Genomic DNA, 14,963 nt, shown 5'->3' with positions numbered 1-14,963 from the left:
TTGGCACTCGGTACTTCTGAAAGTACAGTGCTGTAATGGATGGAGCTTGCTGGGCATGCTCTGCTTTAAATGGCAGAAGGAGAGGAGTGAGGTGTCCCAGCATGGAGTGGAGCATGGGGGAAAGCAGCAGCTCGCTGCATACACAGCCACAGAGCAGCAAGGGCATGCTGCCTTTATTGGTGGAAATAATGCCACAAATGTACAAGTGAACTGTTTAAAAGTGCCCCGAGGGCGTCAGAGAGCAAAAAAAAAAAATTGGATATAGGATTCTTCAAATGAAATGATGGAATATTGGCAGTTAGTAACAAAATAGTGGCATTTTTATTGGTGAGCTGGGTCGTAACCCCAGGTCAGAGATGGCTCATCCAGAATGTGCACTGCTGAAAGGTAGCTGATAGATGGTGGTCCAGATGGCTTCAGAGTTTGGTTAGAAGTGATGGAGACGTGTCCCTGCATTGTGCCCTCAGAGGCAGCATCGGGCAATGCAGATGTTCTTCTTGGGTTAGGATAGTCCTGGTTGTCTGGATAAGCTGGTAAAGCTTGGTGGAGAGCCCTGCAGCTTTCCCAGCTGTTCTGTGGCTCTGCGTTCCCTCCAGCTCCGCCTTTGCAGGTCACAGCCCTCCCTTCCCTCCTCTCTTTCTGCTCCCAACACTTTGCTGCATGCTCTTCTCCATGTAGAATCCCAGCTCTTCTCTTCCTTCACATCTGGGTAGCTCTGCTGTTCCCAGTCTGCCTGCTGCCCCAGGGTCTCCAGCAGAAACCTTTCCCCACTGTCACTTTCCTCCCATACCTCTCCCCTTCAATGCACTCACATCTAGAAGGGATAGCTGGCAGCACAGACTGCTGATGAGCACATAGCAGACAAACTGGGGAGCTGTTAGAAATGAATCCCCACTTATCCATTACAACAGCTATGGGTAAGGCAAGAAAAGGAGCCAAATTGAGCCAAGCACCAGCAGTCCTTCCTTCCATCACAGGTAAGATGCATTCATATGGATCGCAAGACTCCCTCACACATTGTTCTAATTTTATTCTCCCAAGAGTAAACAGTGAGTTTAGTTTGCACTTGAAGAGAGAACGCTCATTTCCACCGTTTTTTCTATTCCAAAAATAGCAGTCTGCCCTAAAAATCCAAGTGGGGACTTTTCTGTTTTTTGATACTTGTTGCTCATGTGTCTGATGTGCCATAGAGCAGAGCCTGGCTCAGTGATGTCAGCCTGATCTCATCCCACAGCAGCGCCAAGTTACATCATAAGGTCAGGAATTGCTGACAGCACAACTCCAGATGGATCGTGTGCCCCCGGGACGAGGCTCCCATCAAACCCAGCACAAAAGCATCTGAGTCACTTGTAACAGCTCCATCAGGGCTGGAGGTGCAAGAGCTGCAATACCGCCTGCGTGTATCCTGCTGCCAGCCCCTGAAATGGATCCAGGCGCCGTATCGGAGCCCACTGCGATGTAATGATTCCTTCTGCAGATCAACTTTGTTTTGCTGTAGGAAAGCAGGCAGGCTTTGCACAGCAGGCAGTGTGCTGCAGCAAGTCCCTTCTGCTGGAGAGCCGACATCCTCATGATCGAGGGCGGATGGAGTCGGCTTGGGTTTTGTTGGATGTGTTTTGGGAATTGCAGCAATTGTTTCATGGCATCTGTGCCAAGCCTTGGTTATTGCAAGGTGTGATAGCATGGCATTCTGTTCTCCTGAAAGAGCTGCAGTGTAAACATTCCCATTTTCCAGCTCTGGTCTCCTCTTGCTGGCTGGGCTCATTTGGCTCAGTTCTTCACACCGAGCCATCAGCTCTCAGGCAGCAAAACTTCCAACCAAACCATTTCTCTCATTTCATCTCCTTTCCTGGTCCTTTCCAGTCTTCATGCAGCAGAAAGGAAGTTGTGCCTTGCACTGTGGTTTCTGTGGTGGCTCCTGCAGGCACATCAGATGGGGATGTCAGCAGGTGAATGCGTGCACCTGAGGAGTGCTAAAAGCTTAGGGTGCTTGCAGGAGGCTTCCCAAAGTGGTTTAATTGAACTTTGGAACCGGGATGGATGAGCAGAACTGCTGCACAGTGCTGCAGGACAGAGCAAAGCTGAGAAGGGTATGGCTACAGATCCAGTCGTCCCATTCCAGTAAAGTCTCTTCCAAAGTCTTTTTTGTGGTGAACGCTGACTGTAGCTGCTTTACATACCATTTTGATATTAACCCACAACACTTCAAGTGCAGGCAGGTTTAGAAATAGAACCCCAAAGCCCCGCGTGCTGATCGCTCTGCTGTGCACATTGGTCACAGTCCTGCTATATTGGTAGCTTACATTTAAAACCCACATGGATCTGATTATAGGTGCTGCAGCATGTTCTGCTCATGGTAAAAGGATGATTTTTCTTTTAACTCTTGCTGTCTCTCAACTCCGAGTGAAGAGGACTCGAGCATAATGTGGGAACAGAACAGAGAATTAATTAAATCCCCCACCATTAACAGCGATGGAGTTGGAAACCCATCAACACCTCGTAATCAGCCGTCCCACAGAAATGTACTTCAGAGAAAAAAACAAGCGACGTCAGTTTGAAATAGACTCCCACCTTCTGCTCCAACTCCCACCGGAGGCAGCACTGAAGTGCACAGAGAGTTGGGGGGGAGGAGAGAAGGAGGAACTGAAAAGTCTAAAATTAATACCAAAGACGAGTCAAAGGCAGGTCCTGCACTCGGAGCTGGTTTTGGATGTGTCTTTTCGAACCCACCCTGACTTTTCGGGTTGGCAGAGCGGAGTTGGAGAGGGAGGAGGTATCAGCTGTTTCTTCCCAACCCACTGAAGCTGAGAGACCAGAGAATCACAGAATCATAGAATGGCCTGGGTTGCAAAGGAGCACAGTGCTCATCTGGTTCCAATCCCCTGCTATGTGCAGGGTCACCAACCAGCAGCCCAGGCTGCCCATAGCCACATCCAGCCTGGCCTTGAATGCCTGCAGGGATGGGGCATCCACAGCCTCCTTGGACAGCCAGTGTGAGATGATTTGGTTTTTGCACTGTTGCAGGTGGGGTCAGTCCTGCCCAGAAGGAGCGGCCAGAACGAGCATTTTGCATGGAAAACATCTGAGTGCATAGACACCACTTTTGCTTTCCAGTTACTCCAGAGATCCACAGGCTGACATAAAACAAAATCCCCCATCCCAACAACGCTGCTCTGCGTTCATTCCAACACAGGAGAGCCCAGAGCTCGCTGCCGGGAAACTGTCCCTGATCCATCCCTCATCTTCTGTTGGCGTTGCCCATTGGGTGCAGTGGTTGGGGCACCATGGAGCCATCATGGCTGCTCCCCTCACTGCCTCTTCTCTCCACAGCACTGACGGCGGCTGCGGGCCGGGGGAAGCTGGATGTGTGCCGGCTGCTGCTGGAGCAGGGAGCTGCCGTGGCACAGCCCAACCGGCGCGGCGTGGTGCCTCTCTTCAGCGCCGTCCGGCAGGGCCACTGGCAGGTCAGCCTCCCGTCCCACCTCTGCCTGGTTGGAAATGACCTCTCAGATCCCCAGACCCAACCCCAGCCCACCCCATCGTGCCCATAACCACATCCCCCAGTGCCACGTCATGTTCTTTGAACGCTTCCAGGGATGGGGACCCCCTCACCTCCCTGGGCCTCCGGTGCCAACACATTGCCATGCTTTTGGGGAAGAAATTGTCCATAATTCCCAATCTGAACCTCCCGTGGTACAACTTAAGGCCATTACCTTTCATCCTGTTGTTTGTCCATGGAGCAGAGACCAATCCCCTCCTCATTACAGCCTCCTGTCAGGGAGCTGTAGAGTGTGAGGTCAGCCCCCTGCCCAGCTTGCTTTCCAGGAAGGTTTGCCAAACCCTTAAGATGCAGGGACCACTGTGGACCTTCTGAGCTCCCATCTCCTTCTAGCACTCCTCCAGGTGTGCCTTTGCTTTGTGTGTTGCAGATTGTGGACCTGTTGCTCACCCACGGCGCCGACGTGAACATGGCAGACAAACAGGGCCGGACACCGCTGATGATGGCTGCATCCGAGGGACACCTGGGCACGGTGGAGTTTCTGCTTGCACAAGGTTAGAGCACGTGCTTGGAGCGTGTTGGGGTCTGACCACAGCAAGTCCCTTCCCAGCACCTTCTGCATTTCCTCAGCGGTGGGGATTGCGGCCCCATTGCCGGGTTGGGCAGTGGGAGAGGTCCCCATCACTTCCCATCTGTTGGAGGGCACAGTTATGGGCAATATACTCATCTTGGCTGTATGTTTTGTTTTCTGTGCTTGACACTCATGGCCTCCAAACCACATATTGTGTAGGAATTACAATGGCAGTGTTATGAGAGGTGCTTTGGGCACTGAGGGCAGAGTGTGCCCCTGAGCTGTGCTTCCAGCTTTCCCCTCAGTCAGAAATCAACGAGCAATGCACCTGAACTGCAAGCAAGACCACAGAGTGATGCTCAGCCCCAGGGCCAGGGGTTGGGGTGTGATATCACTCCCATTTTCATTGCTAGCATTGCTACCCATGGTTTTGACACCCACGTGAATGGGATGGTAAAGCCCTAACATGGGAAAGGATTTGGTATGTTGAGTGTTTTGAAGACGGTGTGCTCTTCAGGTCTTGTACTCACAGATAGTACTCACAGATCCACCTTGCTCAGTGCTTTTAGCGTCTAACAACTGCTTTGCTCGGAGTCATTCAGTCAGCAAGAATGTATTTCAGTTTTATTCATTTCTGATGTCACGTTTGAGGCGATTCAGAGCAGCACACTGCCTGCTGCCTGTGCAGACACCACGGTTTCTGTCCTTTCTTAAATACAGGCCAGTGGGACTTGCACTGCCCTGCATGGGGCTGTGGCAGTGATCACGAAGCTGAGGGTCCAAGAAATCAAAGCCATAAAAATCTTTTGTTCTTGAAAGGCACTGTTCATCTAAGTAGCTCGTTAAACAGCACTAAATCTGCCATAACACATGGTCCTGAAAAGTAAGCTCAAGCCTGGGCAGAGTACAGTGATATATAGGGTATGTTAATTAAAATGGCTTTAACAATCCTGTTTAATGTTTCATTAAAATCAAAGTGTGTGAATCATAAGCCATAAGCAGTAATTAGAGTGTTGCAAAGCAAATCTCGTTTGGCTGTGCTTGATTAACGCAGCCAGCGTTTGTAAACACTTTTTATTAACCGAGTTGCAGTCCTCAATCAACTTGAAATCCGGACTGGTGGAGTTACCTGCTGCTCTGTGGGCACCTGGGAAGAGCAGAGCTGTGAACCATGAATTAAACCTCCCTGGTTGTACCCCTGCCAGAGCAGCTGTCGGTCCATTGGCCATTGTTGTATCTAGACAGAACCTTTCCCTGCAGCAGGGTTCTGTCCTATGATGGCACTTGAAGCGAGTTCCCCTCCAGACTTTGTACTTGTTCCACGTCCTTAATGCTGTGAGTGGGTCAGAGACCCCTGGGGAGTGTAGGATGCATTAAGGAGCAGAGAAGCACACAGAGGTTCTGATGAGAGTCTGGCTCTGCTGTGGCACTGTCTGCTCACTGGGACCTTCAGCTTGGATCACTGCGTTGGTGCCCGAAAATCTGAGTGTGTCACTCCATTGTGTGGTGGCTCTTCCCTTGGACTGGGGAAGAAATGGGATGGTTGGGTGATGGTGCAGCTTTCCAGCTTCCCTCTTGGTGCAGGAGCCTTCTCAGCTGCTCCAAAAGGCAGGGAGGGAAAAAACAACAAGAGAACTGTAAAATATCCCGAGTTGGAAGGAACCCGTAAGGATCATTGAGTCCAGCTCATGGATCTGCACTAGAAAATCATGGAATCCTAGAATATCCCAGGTTGGAAGAGACTCATAAGGATCACTGAGTCCAGCTCATGGCTCCGCACAGGACCACCCAACAACAGAGGACTTTGTTTAGTTGCAAGAAGGGAGCTGGTACAAATGAGAAGGAATGAAATGAGGTTTATCCTTTGTAGTGGAGCAGCAGTTGGCCTCAGCTAGCTGAGGATCATCTCAAGGATCTGTGGATTCCACATGGGGCAGTGATACAGCAGGTTGAGCAGCAGTGTTGGCAACAGAGTGCCACCTCAGCACACCAGATTGCCCCAGCCGTGCTGTGCACGCAGCAGGCACAGTGCTGGGGCTGTGCTGAGAGCTCTAGATGCAGATTTGTGAACATAATCTCCAGCAAATGTTCACGTTGTTTTGCTCCTCCACAAACAAGATGGGCGAGCTGGAAGACATAGCAGCTCGCTGTCATCTGGGCAATGTGTGCTACCCAGGGATGTGTCAGCTGGGATGAATGGGAGCTTCAGGACGTTCACATTCCTCCCCCACTTGCTAAGCTTTCTGGAGCCAGGGAGAAACACATGCTTGAGAGTTTACCTACAGGAGAAAAACACTGCAGCAGCGATTCATGCCAGGCTGCTGGCAGGAGCATCCCACAGGTAGGCACAGCTCCTCGGAGCAGCAGAACTGGTGCACATCTCCTGCACGCTGGAGAGCGAGATCCCTGCGTGTGCCATGGCAACAGGAGCTGTCTTTGTGCCACGCAGAGGAGTGTTCACTTAATGCTGCTGTTCGAATCACGTATGCGGATCCATATGCTGTGTGAAGCAATGCTGACCCGTTGGTATGGCAGCACAATTTCTGCATCCAAGAAAATGTCAGGCTCCCCCCTCCTTGGCTTGCAGTTGGCAGTAGTTTATCCCACAACGTTGTATTTATATTGGGTAAAGTTCAGGGAGAAATACTGCTGGAAATTGTGTTGATTTGGGTAGAAGGGAGGGGGATGAGGAGGGGGAAATACACGCTTTTGGGGAAGAATGGGGGTGATTTAGTTCCCCTGGTATGCCGCAGCCTGCTGAAACAGCAGAATGGCCCCCAGCTCTGATTCACAGGCTGGATTAAAAAAAAAAAAAAAAAAAGAAAACACCAAAAAACTGTTAAAAGGAAAGATTGACAACTCAGCTGAGGGATGTCACATCCACCCTGCTGCTCAGAGGCTTTTGCCAGGAGGGTCTGCGGAGCAAAGTGTGAACAAGCCTGCAGCTCAGTGTGAATAAACCTGCCTGCACAGCTCCCATCAGTGCATTTCGAGTTGTGATGGAGGGTGAGCTGCAGAGTGAGAGAAATGCTAATAAAGTAATTAATAATTACATGTATCATTCTCTAAAAACAAGCTGTCATCACTGCATGGAGAGTTTGTGCTGGTTTGTTGTGTCATAGAGCTTGCAAGTGAGCTGCCACTTGTCCTTCCAGGTGCCTCCATTTCTCTGATGGACAAGGAGGGCTTGACAGCCCTCAGCTGGGCTTGCCTGAAGGGCCACCTGGCCGTGGTGAGGGCCCTGGTGGAGAATGGGGCAGCCACCGACCACGCTGACAAAAATGGGCGCACACCACTGGACCTGGCAGCTTTCTACGGCGACGCAGAGGTGGTGAGTGGCAGAACCAAAAGGGCAGCTTGCCTTAACCCCTCCAAGTAGTACTGCACAGCTTGGTGTAGACAGCATGGCTTGGTATAGCAAATCACTGAGTCATAGAATGGGTCGGGTTGGAAGGGACATTAAGGATGGTAGAACCATGGAATCACAGCACGGTTGAGTTGGAAGGGACCTTAAAGATCGTAGAAACATGGAATGGTTGAGTTGGGCTGGAAGGGACCTTGAAGATCATAGGCGCATAGAAGCGCAGCACAGTTGAATTGCAGGGGGTCCTGAAGACCACAGACCCGCATAACCACGACATGGCCGGGTTGGAAGGGACCCCACTGCCCCACCCCCTGCCATAGGCTGGCTGCCCTCCATGAGCTTAGGCTGCCTAGAGTGCATCCGTGGCATTGGACACCTCTAGAGGTGGGACACCCACAGTTCCGGGCAGCACCAGGGCCTCACCACTCTCTGGCTAAAGATTTTCTTCCCAACATCTGACCTAGATCTCCCCTCTTTTAGTTGGAGGTGGGCAAGCTGTTGCTGGATGTCCTTCCCCAGCAAGCTGACGGCTGGTTTGCCATTGCAGGTTCAGTTCCTGGTGGATCACGGGGCCATGATCGAGCACGTCGACTACAGCGGGATGCGTCCCCTGGACAGGGCAGTGGGGTGCCGCAACACCTCGGTGGTCGTCACCCTCCTGAAGAAAGGAGCAAAGATAGGTAGGGCCTGGGGGACACCCGGTCAGCTCTGTGTGGGGGCACTCAGAGTGAGAACCCCAACCCGGAGGCAGCCTCAGCCCCACTGCTGCTCATACCCCGAAAGCAGCCCCGAGTCAGGAGCGCCGTTGTTCACGTGTTAAATTGGGATGTTTTATTGCTGTCGTATCACATAGACAAAGTGAATAAACAACTGTTTCTTTGGCAAGGTCTTTCCTCCGGTAATGCCTTTTCTATCTTTACTAGTCCGAGCCGACAGGCGTGCTGTGTCCATGCATTGCTGTGAGCTGCTGCCTTCACTGCTCTGTATACGCTTCAGACCTCAGTGTTACCTGCACTGCGCCACGCAGCCGCTCACGTTGCGTTTTCCTGTGAAAGGGGATTTGCTGGTGCATTGGCTTCTTTGCTGCCTGCCTCTCACAGCTGCTTTTTTCCTTTCTTTTTTTTTTTTTCTTTTCTTTTTTTTTTTTTTTTCACCTTCATCCATTTTTTTCCCCTCTCTCCTACAACTTTTTGTTTTCTCCTTTCTTTGAAGGTTGTCAGACGTTACCGAGTCGCCCACGAGGTATATCTCATTGCTGTCAGCATCAGCCTCGATCTGATAGCTTTGTCAGCCTTGCTTTCTCCTGTTTGATTTAGCCTGCATGCGTCCCCAACACCTCTAATCTTTTAATTTACCTCACCTTCGAATAATTTTTTTAAATGACTGTTGCAGAGAATAACTTGAACTCAAAAACTAACCTGCTTCCCCCAAAATGTACTGAATCTACTTATAGAAATAGCAGTGACTTATTCCTCCCCCACACTAATGAGCTGTCCCCAGATTTTGCCACCCCAATATCAGTCAGATAACGATGCTCTGCATTGGGTCCCCTTGTGCTGTCCCACGGCACTTCTTTGCTTCAGAGCATCTCCAGCTCAGCACTAGTTTGTAGCCAGGATTTGCTGCTACGCTCATAGATATAGCTGTTAATTCACGAGTAAATTACGTACTGTTACTCTTGATGTAACCACTTGGATTTGCCCTTTAAATGCCTCTCACTCCCCCCACACTTTGCCCCCACCCCAGTTCTGCAAACAGCACTGCCCTCTCGTGGAGATGGCTCCCACCATTTCCCCACATGGCCGTGCTGATTAGTGCCAGCGTTAATGACTGACCGCCAAGGAAAAACCATTGCAATGTGGATGCCATTAATTTTAAGTACAAGAGGAATTGTCAGCTCCATCATTGGGTGCTCTTTGACCACACCACAAGTTGTTCTCTCCAGCAGAAATTCCCACCCCAGGATATTTTTTCCACCCAGCTTCCTACCACCCTTGCATTGTATGAGTTTTTTACCCATCATGCATCCTGTACACTGCAGGTCCAGCAACATGGGCGATGGCCACCTCCAAACCAGACATCATGATCATCCTGTTGAGCAAGCTGATGGAAGAGGGAGACATGTTTTACAAGGTGAGAAGAGTTTTCTTGAAGAGGTGGGGAAAATGCAGCTTACAGCATGTATTTGTTCCTCCTTTGATAGCAGTGTGAGCGGCGCTGCTGCCTTAAAGCCTGCAGGATTCCTTGTGCTGAAACTGGCTTTGGTTAGTGGGGTTGGGGAGGGGGAGGTTGAATGCCAAACTCCCTAACAAAGCTGAAGCAAAGCCAAGGCTGTCTGCGTTCTGGGCCTGAGCCAGCGCTTCATTTCCTCCTTGAAAACACCAGAACCCAAGTGCTTTGCAGAGGTTCTCAGTGCTGATGTCATCCCATCAGATCTGGCAGCGTTGTGGTTACCTGACAGCTGTGAGCTGTGAGCAAGGCAACAAGGCAGCATAGCCCAGAGAAGTGCTGTGAAGGAAGAGGAACTTTTTGTGGTGGAAGCAGACGCAGGTGGCTTTTTCATTGTCCTTTAGCTCGTGGGATGTGTTTTACCATTATGGTTAGAGTTGCTTTCGCTCCATGTGTTGTTAAGACCTGAAGATCTGCACACACACATAAAAATGTGCAAGTACAACAATGATTCACTGTGAGGCTCCAGGGGTAAAGGAGAAAATATGCAAAGCTGGCATTGCAACTGCAGTTATCTGCCAGAGATACGTATGCGACTCTGAAACCTGAATCAAAGAGGTTTTCAAGCTTACTGCTCGTAGCTGCAAAACTTCTGTCTGGGACATCATGAATCGTGTGCATCCCAGATCCCATTCTGCCCTCTTTCTCTCATTCCAGCTGCTACGGATGCCCCCCTTCAGGGCACAGATCATGCCATCCCAAAAGCAGGTGCCCAAAATAGCAAGGCTGAGTCACCTTTTGAAGGTGACTGTTGCGTCCCAGTAACGATAAAAGGAACCCAGCTGACAGGCTTAGATGCAGACACCTAATTTCTAAACATCTGCAGTCCAGGAGATGAATCCCAATCCATTTGTCCAACGTCAGAACCACATCAGTGCAGTAATGCTTATCTTTGCTATTGCTGTTGCACCCAAAGACCGATGCTTTGTGTTCTTTACCCTCCCTAGTGCTTGCTGAGGTTTGAGTCAGTCACACACCAGTGGTGTGAAAGGCTCATTGCCAGAGTGCTACTCCTCAGCACCGTGAAGTTGCACTGGATATGCACTGTGTGGCTTCTGAAGTGCACAGCATCAACCACTGAACTGTTGGTGGGCTGCCAGAAGCACATCTACCTTTGGGAGGGATGTAGGGTCCTCTGCAGAGCTGGCTTACTGGTTGCCCAGCTCAGAAGTCCGTTTGTCCATAAACCAGATGGAGTTGGATCAAGTTATTAAAACAATTCTTGATGAGTTTCCTGCTGGCTGAGATGGGAGAACTCAGCTTACACATGGCATCTGCATTTCCAGATCAGATACTGGACGAATGGTCTGGCTTTCATTTCTACAGAACAGTTAAATAATGAGATCATGTTACCTTCACCGCCAGAACATCCATGGGTCTGGCAGTGCTTTGCAGTAAACTCACCCAAAGGATTTGCTTTGACATGTTCTCCTTCTATCAGAAAGGTAAAGTGAAGGAGGCTGCCCAGCGCTACCAGTACGCCCTGAAGAAGTTCCCCAGGGAAGGCTTTGGGGAAGACCTGAAAACCTTCCGTGAGCTGAAGGTGTCACTCCTTCTCAACCTCTCCCGATGTCGAAGGAAAATGAATGTAAGTCACACAGCACTCAGAGCCACATCCCTCCTGCAGCCCTGCCCCAACCTCCGTGGTCTCCTCTGTGTGCCCTGGTTGTCCTTCACAGAGCACGGGTATTTTATGTATTGCCAGAGGAGCAAAGTAATGATTTAATATGCATCTGTGGTGATGAAAAATTCATGGCTGTGTTTACAGCGTTTTGAATTTTTTATCACTCCCTTTTGATGGTGATGTGGATTTTGGGGGGTGGAGGCATTTTTCACATTTCTAGGGCAGTAGTGAGGGAGGAGGAGCCAGGAGATGCTCTCCTTGGAATGCTAATTAATTTAAAATGAAGGAGCATATGCTAAGGGGGCTGATGCTTCCCCAGGGCAGTGACTCATCCGCAGACACCCCCACTCACTCCCTCTCCTCCCAGCACTGCCGTAGCACTGTCACTCCCTGCTCCAATCCAGCAGCATCTAGCTGGTGACAAACCTCAGCAGCACGTCTGTTCTCCAGCACACTGCCACCTCCCCCTTGCTCTCAGACTTTCACCTCCACAACTTTTCAAGTCTCTGTAGACTCAAAAAGTGATATCTCCGCCAGCGATGATTGCATGGGGAGGGAGGATGGGATTTTGTGACACCCTCATTGCTTTAAGCTACGAGGGAGACAGATGAAAAGCAATGAAAAGGAAATCTGAGTGCTGGGGAATGAACAGTGCAGTTTGCAGAACATTCACACATGTTCTCTCAGCAAGGCAGCCCCTTGCTAAGCCTGCACATAAAGGACAAGATCTCCAGCTTGCTGCTCATTGGGTCATCTCAGGGTTTGTGATAGAAACTGGATGGTTGTAAGCAGTTGTGCAATCTTTGCACCTGTAGGTTGGACCATGAGGGTAACTGCCTCTTGCCTACGTATCTGCTTTGGTCTGTTAGGTGGTATTTCTTCAGTAACTGCTGCTGAAGGTACAAACAAAAGTATTTGCCACTGACCAGACTTGAAAATGTTCCCCTGTAGGTTCAGAAGTAGAAATCTGATTGAAGATGTTTGCGTATTTAGGCCAAACTGTAAAATGCCAACCTCTGGCCAATGCCTGAGAATCCGACAGACCCCCCCCCGCCCTGTAGTGAGGCACGTGCTGCTCTGTGGCCTCTTTGCTCAGATGAATCGCAGCGTCAGCTTCTCCCAGCAGCGTGTCCCCATAACAAATCCCAGCATGGACACCTTGGGAGAGATTAAACCTCACCCTGGTTTTTTTTTAGGGTACACACTGCCTTACCTGTCCCTGCACGCTGGGCTGGGCTGGGCTCATAAACTTCATTTCTGGCAGGGTGGGCTTTGCTTACTGAGTTCTTGGACAAACAAGAGGTACTCCTGGGTGCTTTCTGCCAGGACTGCTAGGGGCTGGAGCCCAAGTCATGGAATCATGGAATGACTTGGATTGAAAAAGTCCTCAATGCTCATCTGGTTCCAACCCCCTGCTGTGTGCAGGTCACCAACCAGCAGCCCAGGCTGCCCAGAGCCACATCCAGCCTGGCCTTGAATGCCTGCAGGGATGGGGCATCCACAGCCTCCTTGGGCAACCTGTGCCAGTGCCTCACCACCCTCTGGGTCAAAAACTTCCTCCTCATATCCAACCTCAACCTCCCCTGTCTCACTTTCAAACCATTCCCCCTTGTGCTGTCAAGTCAAGCAGTGAGCATTCAGTTGGAGGAGATCCTTTTCACACCTGAGCTCAGCACTGAGGACGGGCAGCAGGATGTGAGCTGATCTCATGGCATTGCCACTCAGCATCACATCTCCATCCTTCACTGTCACACTTTTCCTTCCCACTCCCAACAACATAACATCTAGGGAGAGGCAAGAGAACAGTGAAATAGTGGCCCAGGTGGGAGATCTTGGCCACACAGGTCCTGTTTGTAGCTCCCAAGGTACCAGCAGTCCCTTCCTTCGTGCACAGCTTTGTTCAGCCCCTTTCAAGTAAGTCAGTGTTTCAGAGTGGGAAGCTGAGGGCGTGGGAAAGGTTTCCTATCGCTTTCAACTGTGGAAAAAGAATCCTTCATGAGATTACATTCCAGGCTCTGTGAGACCAGATGTTTCCTCAAGACTGTAGGTTGTTGGACAGGGATTGCATGTTCTTGTTGGGAACACAATGAGAACAGAGCTGGTGGCATGCCGGCCTCTGCTGGGTACACACAGCATCCAGCAGCATGGAAAGGGCTTTGAGTCCTTGGATGTGCCAGCAGAACACTTTGGTTGTAAGTGATGTCGAATCCATGTGAAACATTCCAGTACTGTCAGTTTTTCAGAGCTAACATGCAAAATATGTCTGTAATAAGTTCGTCTTCTCCACAGTTTGTATGTTTTTATTTTTCTGCCTGTTCAATGACTCACCTGCCCACCTATTGTAATGACAGGACTTTGGAATGGCAGAGGAATTCGCTACTAAAGCACTGGAGCTGAAACCGAAATCTTACGAAGCTTACTATGCAAGAGCAAGGGCCAAACGCAGCAGCAGGTGAGGAGACAGAGAAAGCTGAGTGCATGCAGCTCTGTGTGAGCGTCCCCATGTGAAGAAGTGGCAAAGGAACATTCCTCCATGAGATGACAAAACTGAGCGTAAATGTTTTTGAGCCATTCGTCTTAGCTGGACTTTGGAAACTGTACTGCACTGGGAGCCTTTACACCAAGACTGGCGTTCTTCTAAGAATACATTTCAGTTCAACCTCAGCTTGAACTCGAAGCAAAAAGTGATTCACGTTATGTGAAGGAGCAGGCTCCTGCTCATCACAGTGCTTTTGTCTGACCTTAAATCCCCAACTCCATGCCCAGAAGCACTCCTTGCAGGGCAGACTGGTGACCAGTCATGCAGTGGCTGTGCCAGCCGTTGTGTTTCTGGCCCTCGGAGCACTGGGCCGTGCACTATGGCCTTTCTGTGCATCTGGAGCCCATGGCATTCCCATGTTCACCCCCTGGAAGGGACCCCCTGTGGGGCTGCCTGCTTCTGCACTCCATGTGGGCGGCGCAGTCCTGACCTTCTGTTCTGCTGAGGAGCCCTTCAGCTGAGCCATGCTGACCTTGTGCCTTTCCTTTCATGGCTTTCCTCTCCATTGTTTCCAAAATGCTTTAAGGAAGCATAAGAACTGGGTTCCAGATTATATCAGTCCCCAGGCATACAAGCATCCTTTTCTCCCCAGGTCTCTCCTACAGAAACTATGATCATTTCTGCCCTTGTTTGTTTCCCTGTTTATGCAGCAGCCATGAGGTCAGCACATCCAGAGGATGAGGCTTTTCCTCTTTGCATCTGGATTCCAGTAGGCTGTGTGGAAGCTCAGGCTGCTGTTGGGAGGTGCTGGGGAGTTTTTCTCTGTCTGTGATAGAGCAGCAAACCGGGGTGTTGGCACATCCAGCCCAGGGAGGGCTATCATCCCTCAGATCACAGACGTGGTCAGATGGTTCTCCTCCAGAGCAAACAATGTCCCTGTAATTGACAGCCCACCTCCCTGAACTACACCTCCTGTTACTCCTCACAGCCTTGCTGTTGCCATGCCATCCCTGAGGGGGGGATGCAGGTTTGCTAACATTGGTTGGACTCTTCGTTCTGCAGAAGTTAGCCAAATTCGTTGCAGAATTGGAGAGCCAGCTGAGCCTGATGTGCTGCCCCTGGGAACCTCTGTGTTGTGCAGCCAGCTCTGATGCTGTGTGTGCTTGGCAGTGGGCAGAAGCGACGTTTTCACTGGCG

General features: G+C 50.4%; 1 protein-coding gene across 12 annotated transcripts in view; it reads left to right on the top strand.

The window, feature by feature from the left end:
- TANC2 (tetratricopeptide repeat, ankyrin repeat and coiled-coil containing 2) overlaps nucleotides 1–14,963 on the top strand; it is a 176,478-nt gene that overhangs the window by 154,356 nt on the left and 7,159 nt on the right. For 10 of the 12 annotated variants that reach the window (XM_052699455.1, XM_052699457.1, XM_052699462.1 and 7 more), the window contains 8 exons: nucleotides 3,331–3,464; nucleotides 3,930–4,053; nucleotides 7,226–7,401; nucleotides 7,982–8,114; nucleotides 8,647–8,676; nucleotides 9,476–9,567; nucleotides 11,105–11,251; nucleotides 13,639–13,739. In XM_052699455.1, the coding sequence (XP_052555415.1) occupies nucleotides 3,331–3,464; nucleotides 3,930–4,053; nucleotides 7,226–7,401; nucleotides 7,982–8,114; nucleotides 8,647–8,676; nucleotides 9,476–9,567; nucleotides 11,105–11,251; nucleotides 13,639–13,739 (937 nt within the window). The remainder of the gene's footprint in view (nucleotides 1–3,330; nucleotides 3,465–3,929; nucleotides 4,054–7,225; nucleotides 7,402–7,981; nucleotides 8,115–8,646; nucleotides 8,677–9,475; nucleotides 9,568–11,104; nucleotides 11,252–13,638; nucleotides 13,740–14,963) is intronic. The other 2 variants (XM_052699465.1, XM_052699458.1) reach the window with 1 other exon arrangement.

This window comes from Tympanuchus pallidicinctus, unplaced genomic scaffold (assembly GCF_026119805.1).
Source record: "Tympanuchus pallidicinctus isolate F22 unplaced genomic scaffold, pur_lepc_1.0 scaffold37, whole genome shotgun sequence".
Taxonomy (NCBI): Eukaryota; Metazoa; Chordata; class Aves; order Galliformes; family Phasianidae; genus Tympanuchus; species Tympanuchus pallidicinctus.
The sequence above is the reverse complement of the archived record's forward strand: the minus strand, read 5'-3'. Positions and strand labels throughout refer to the sequence as shown.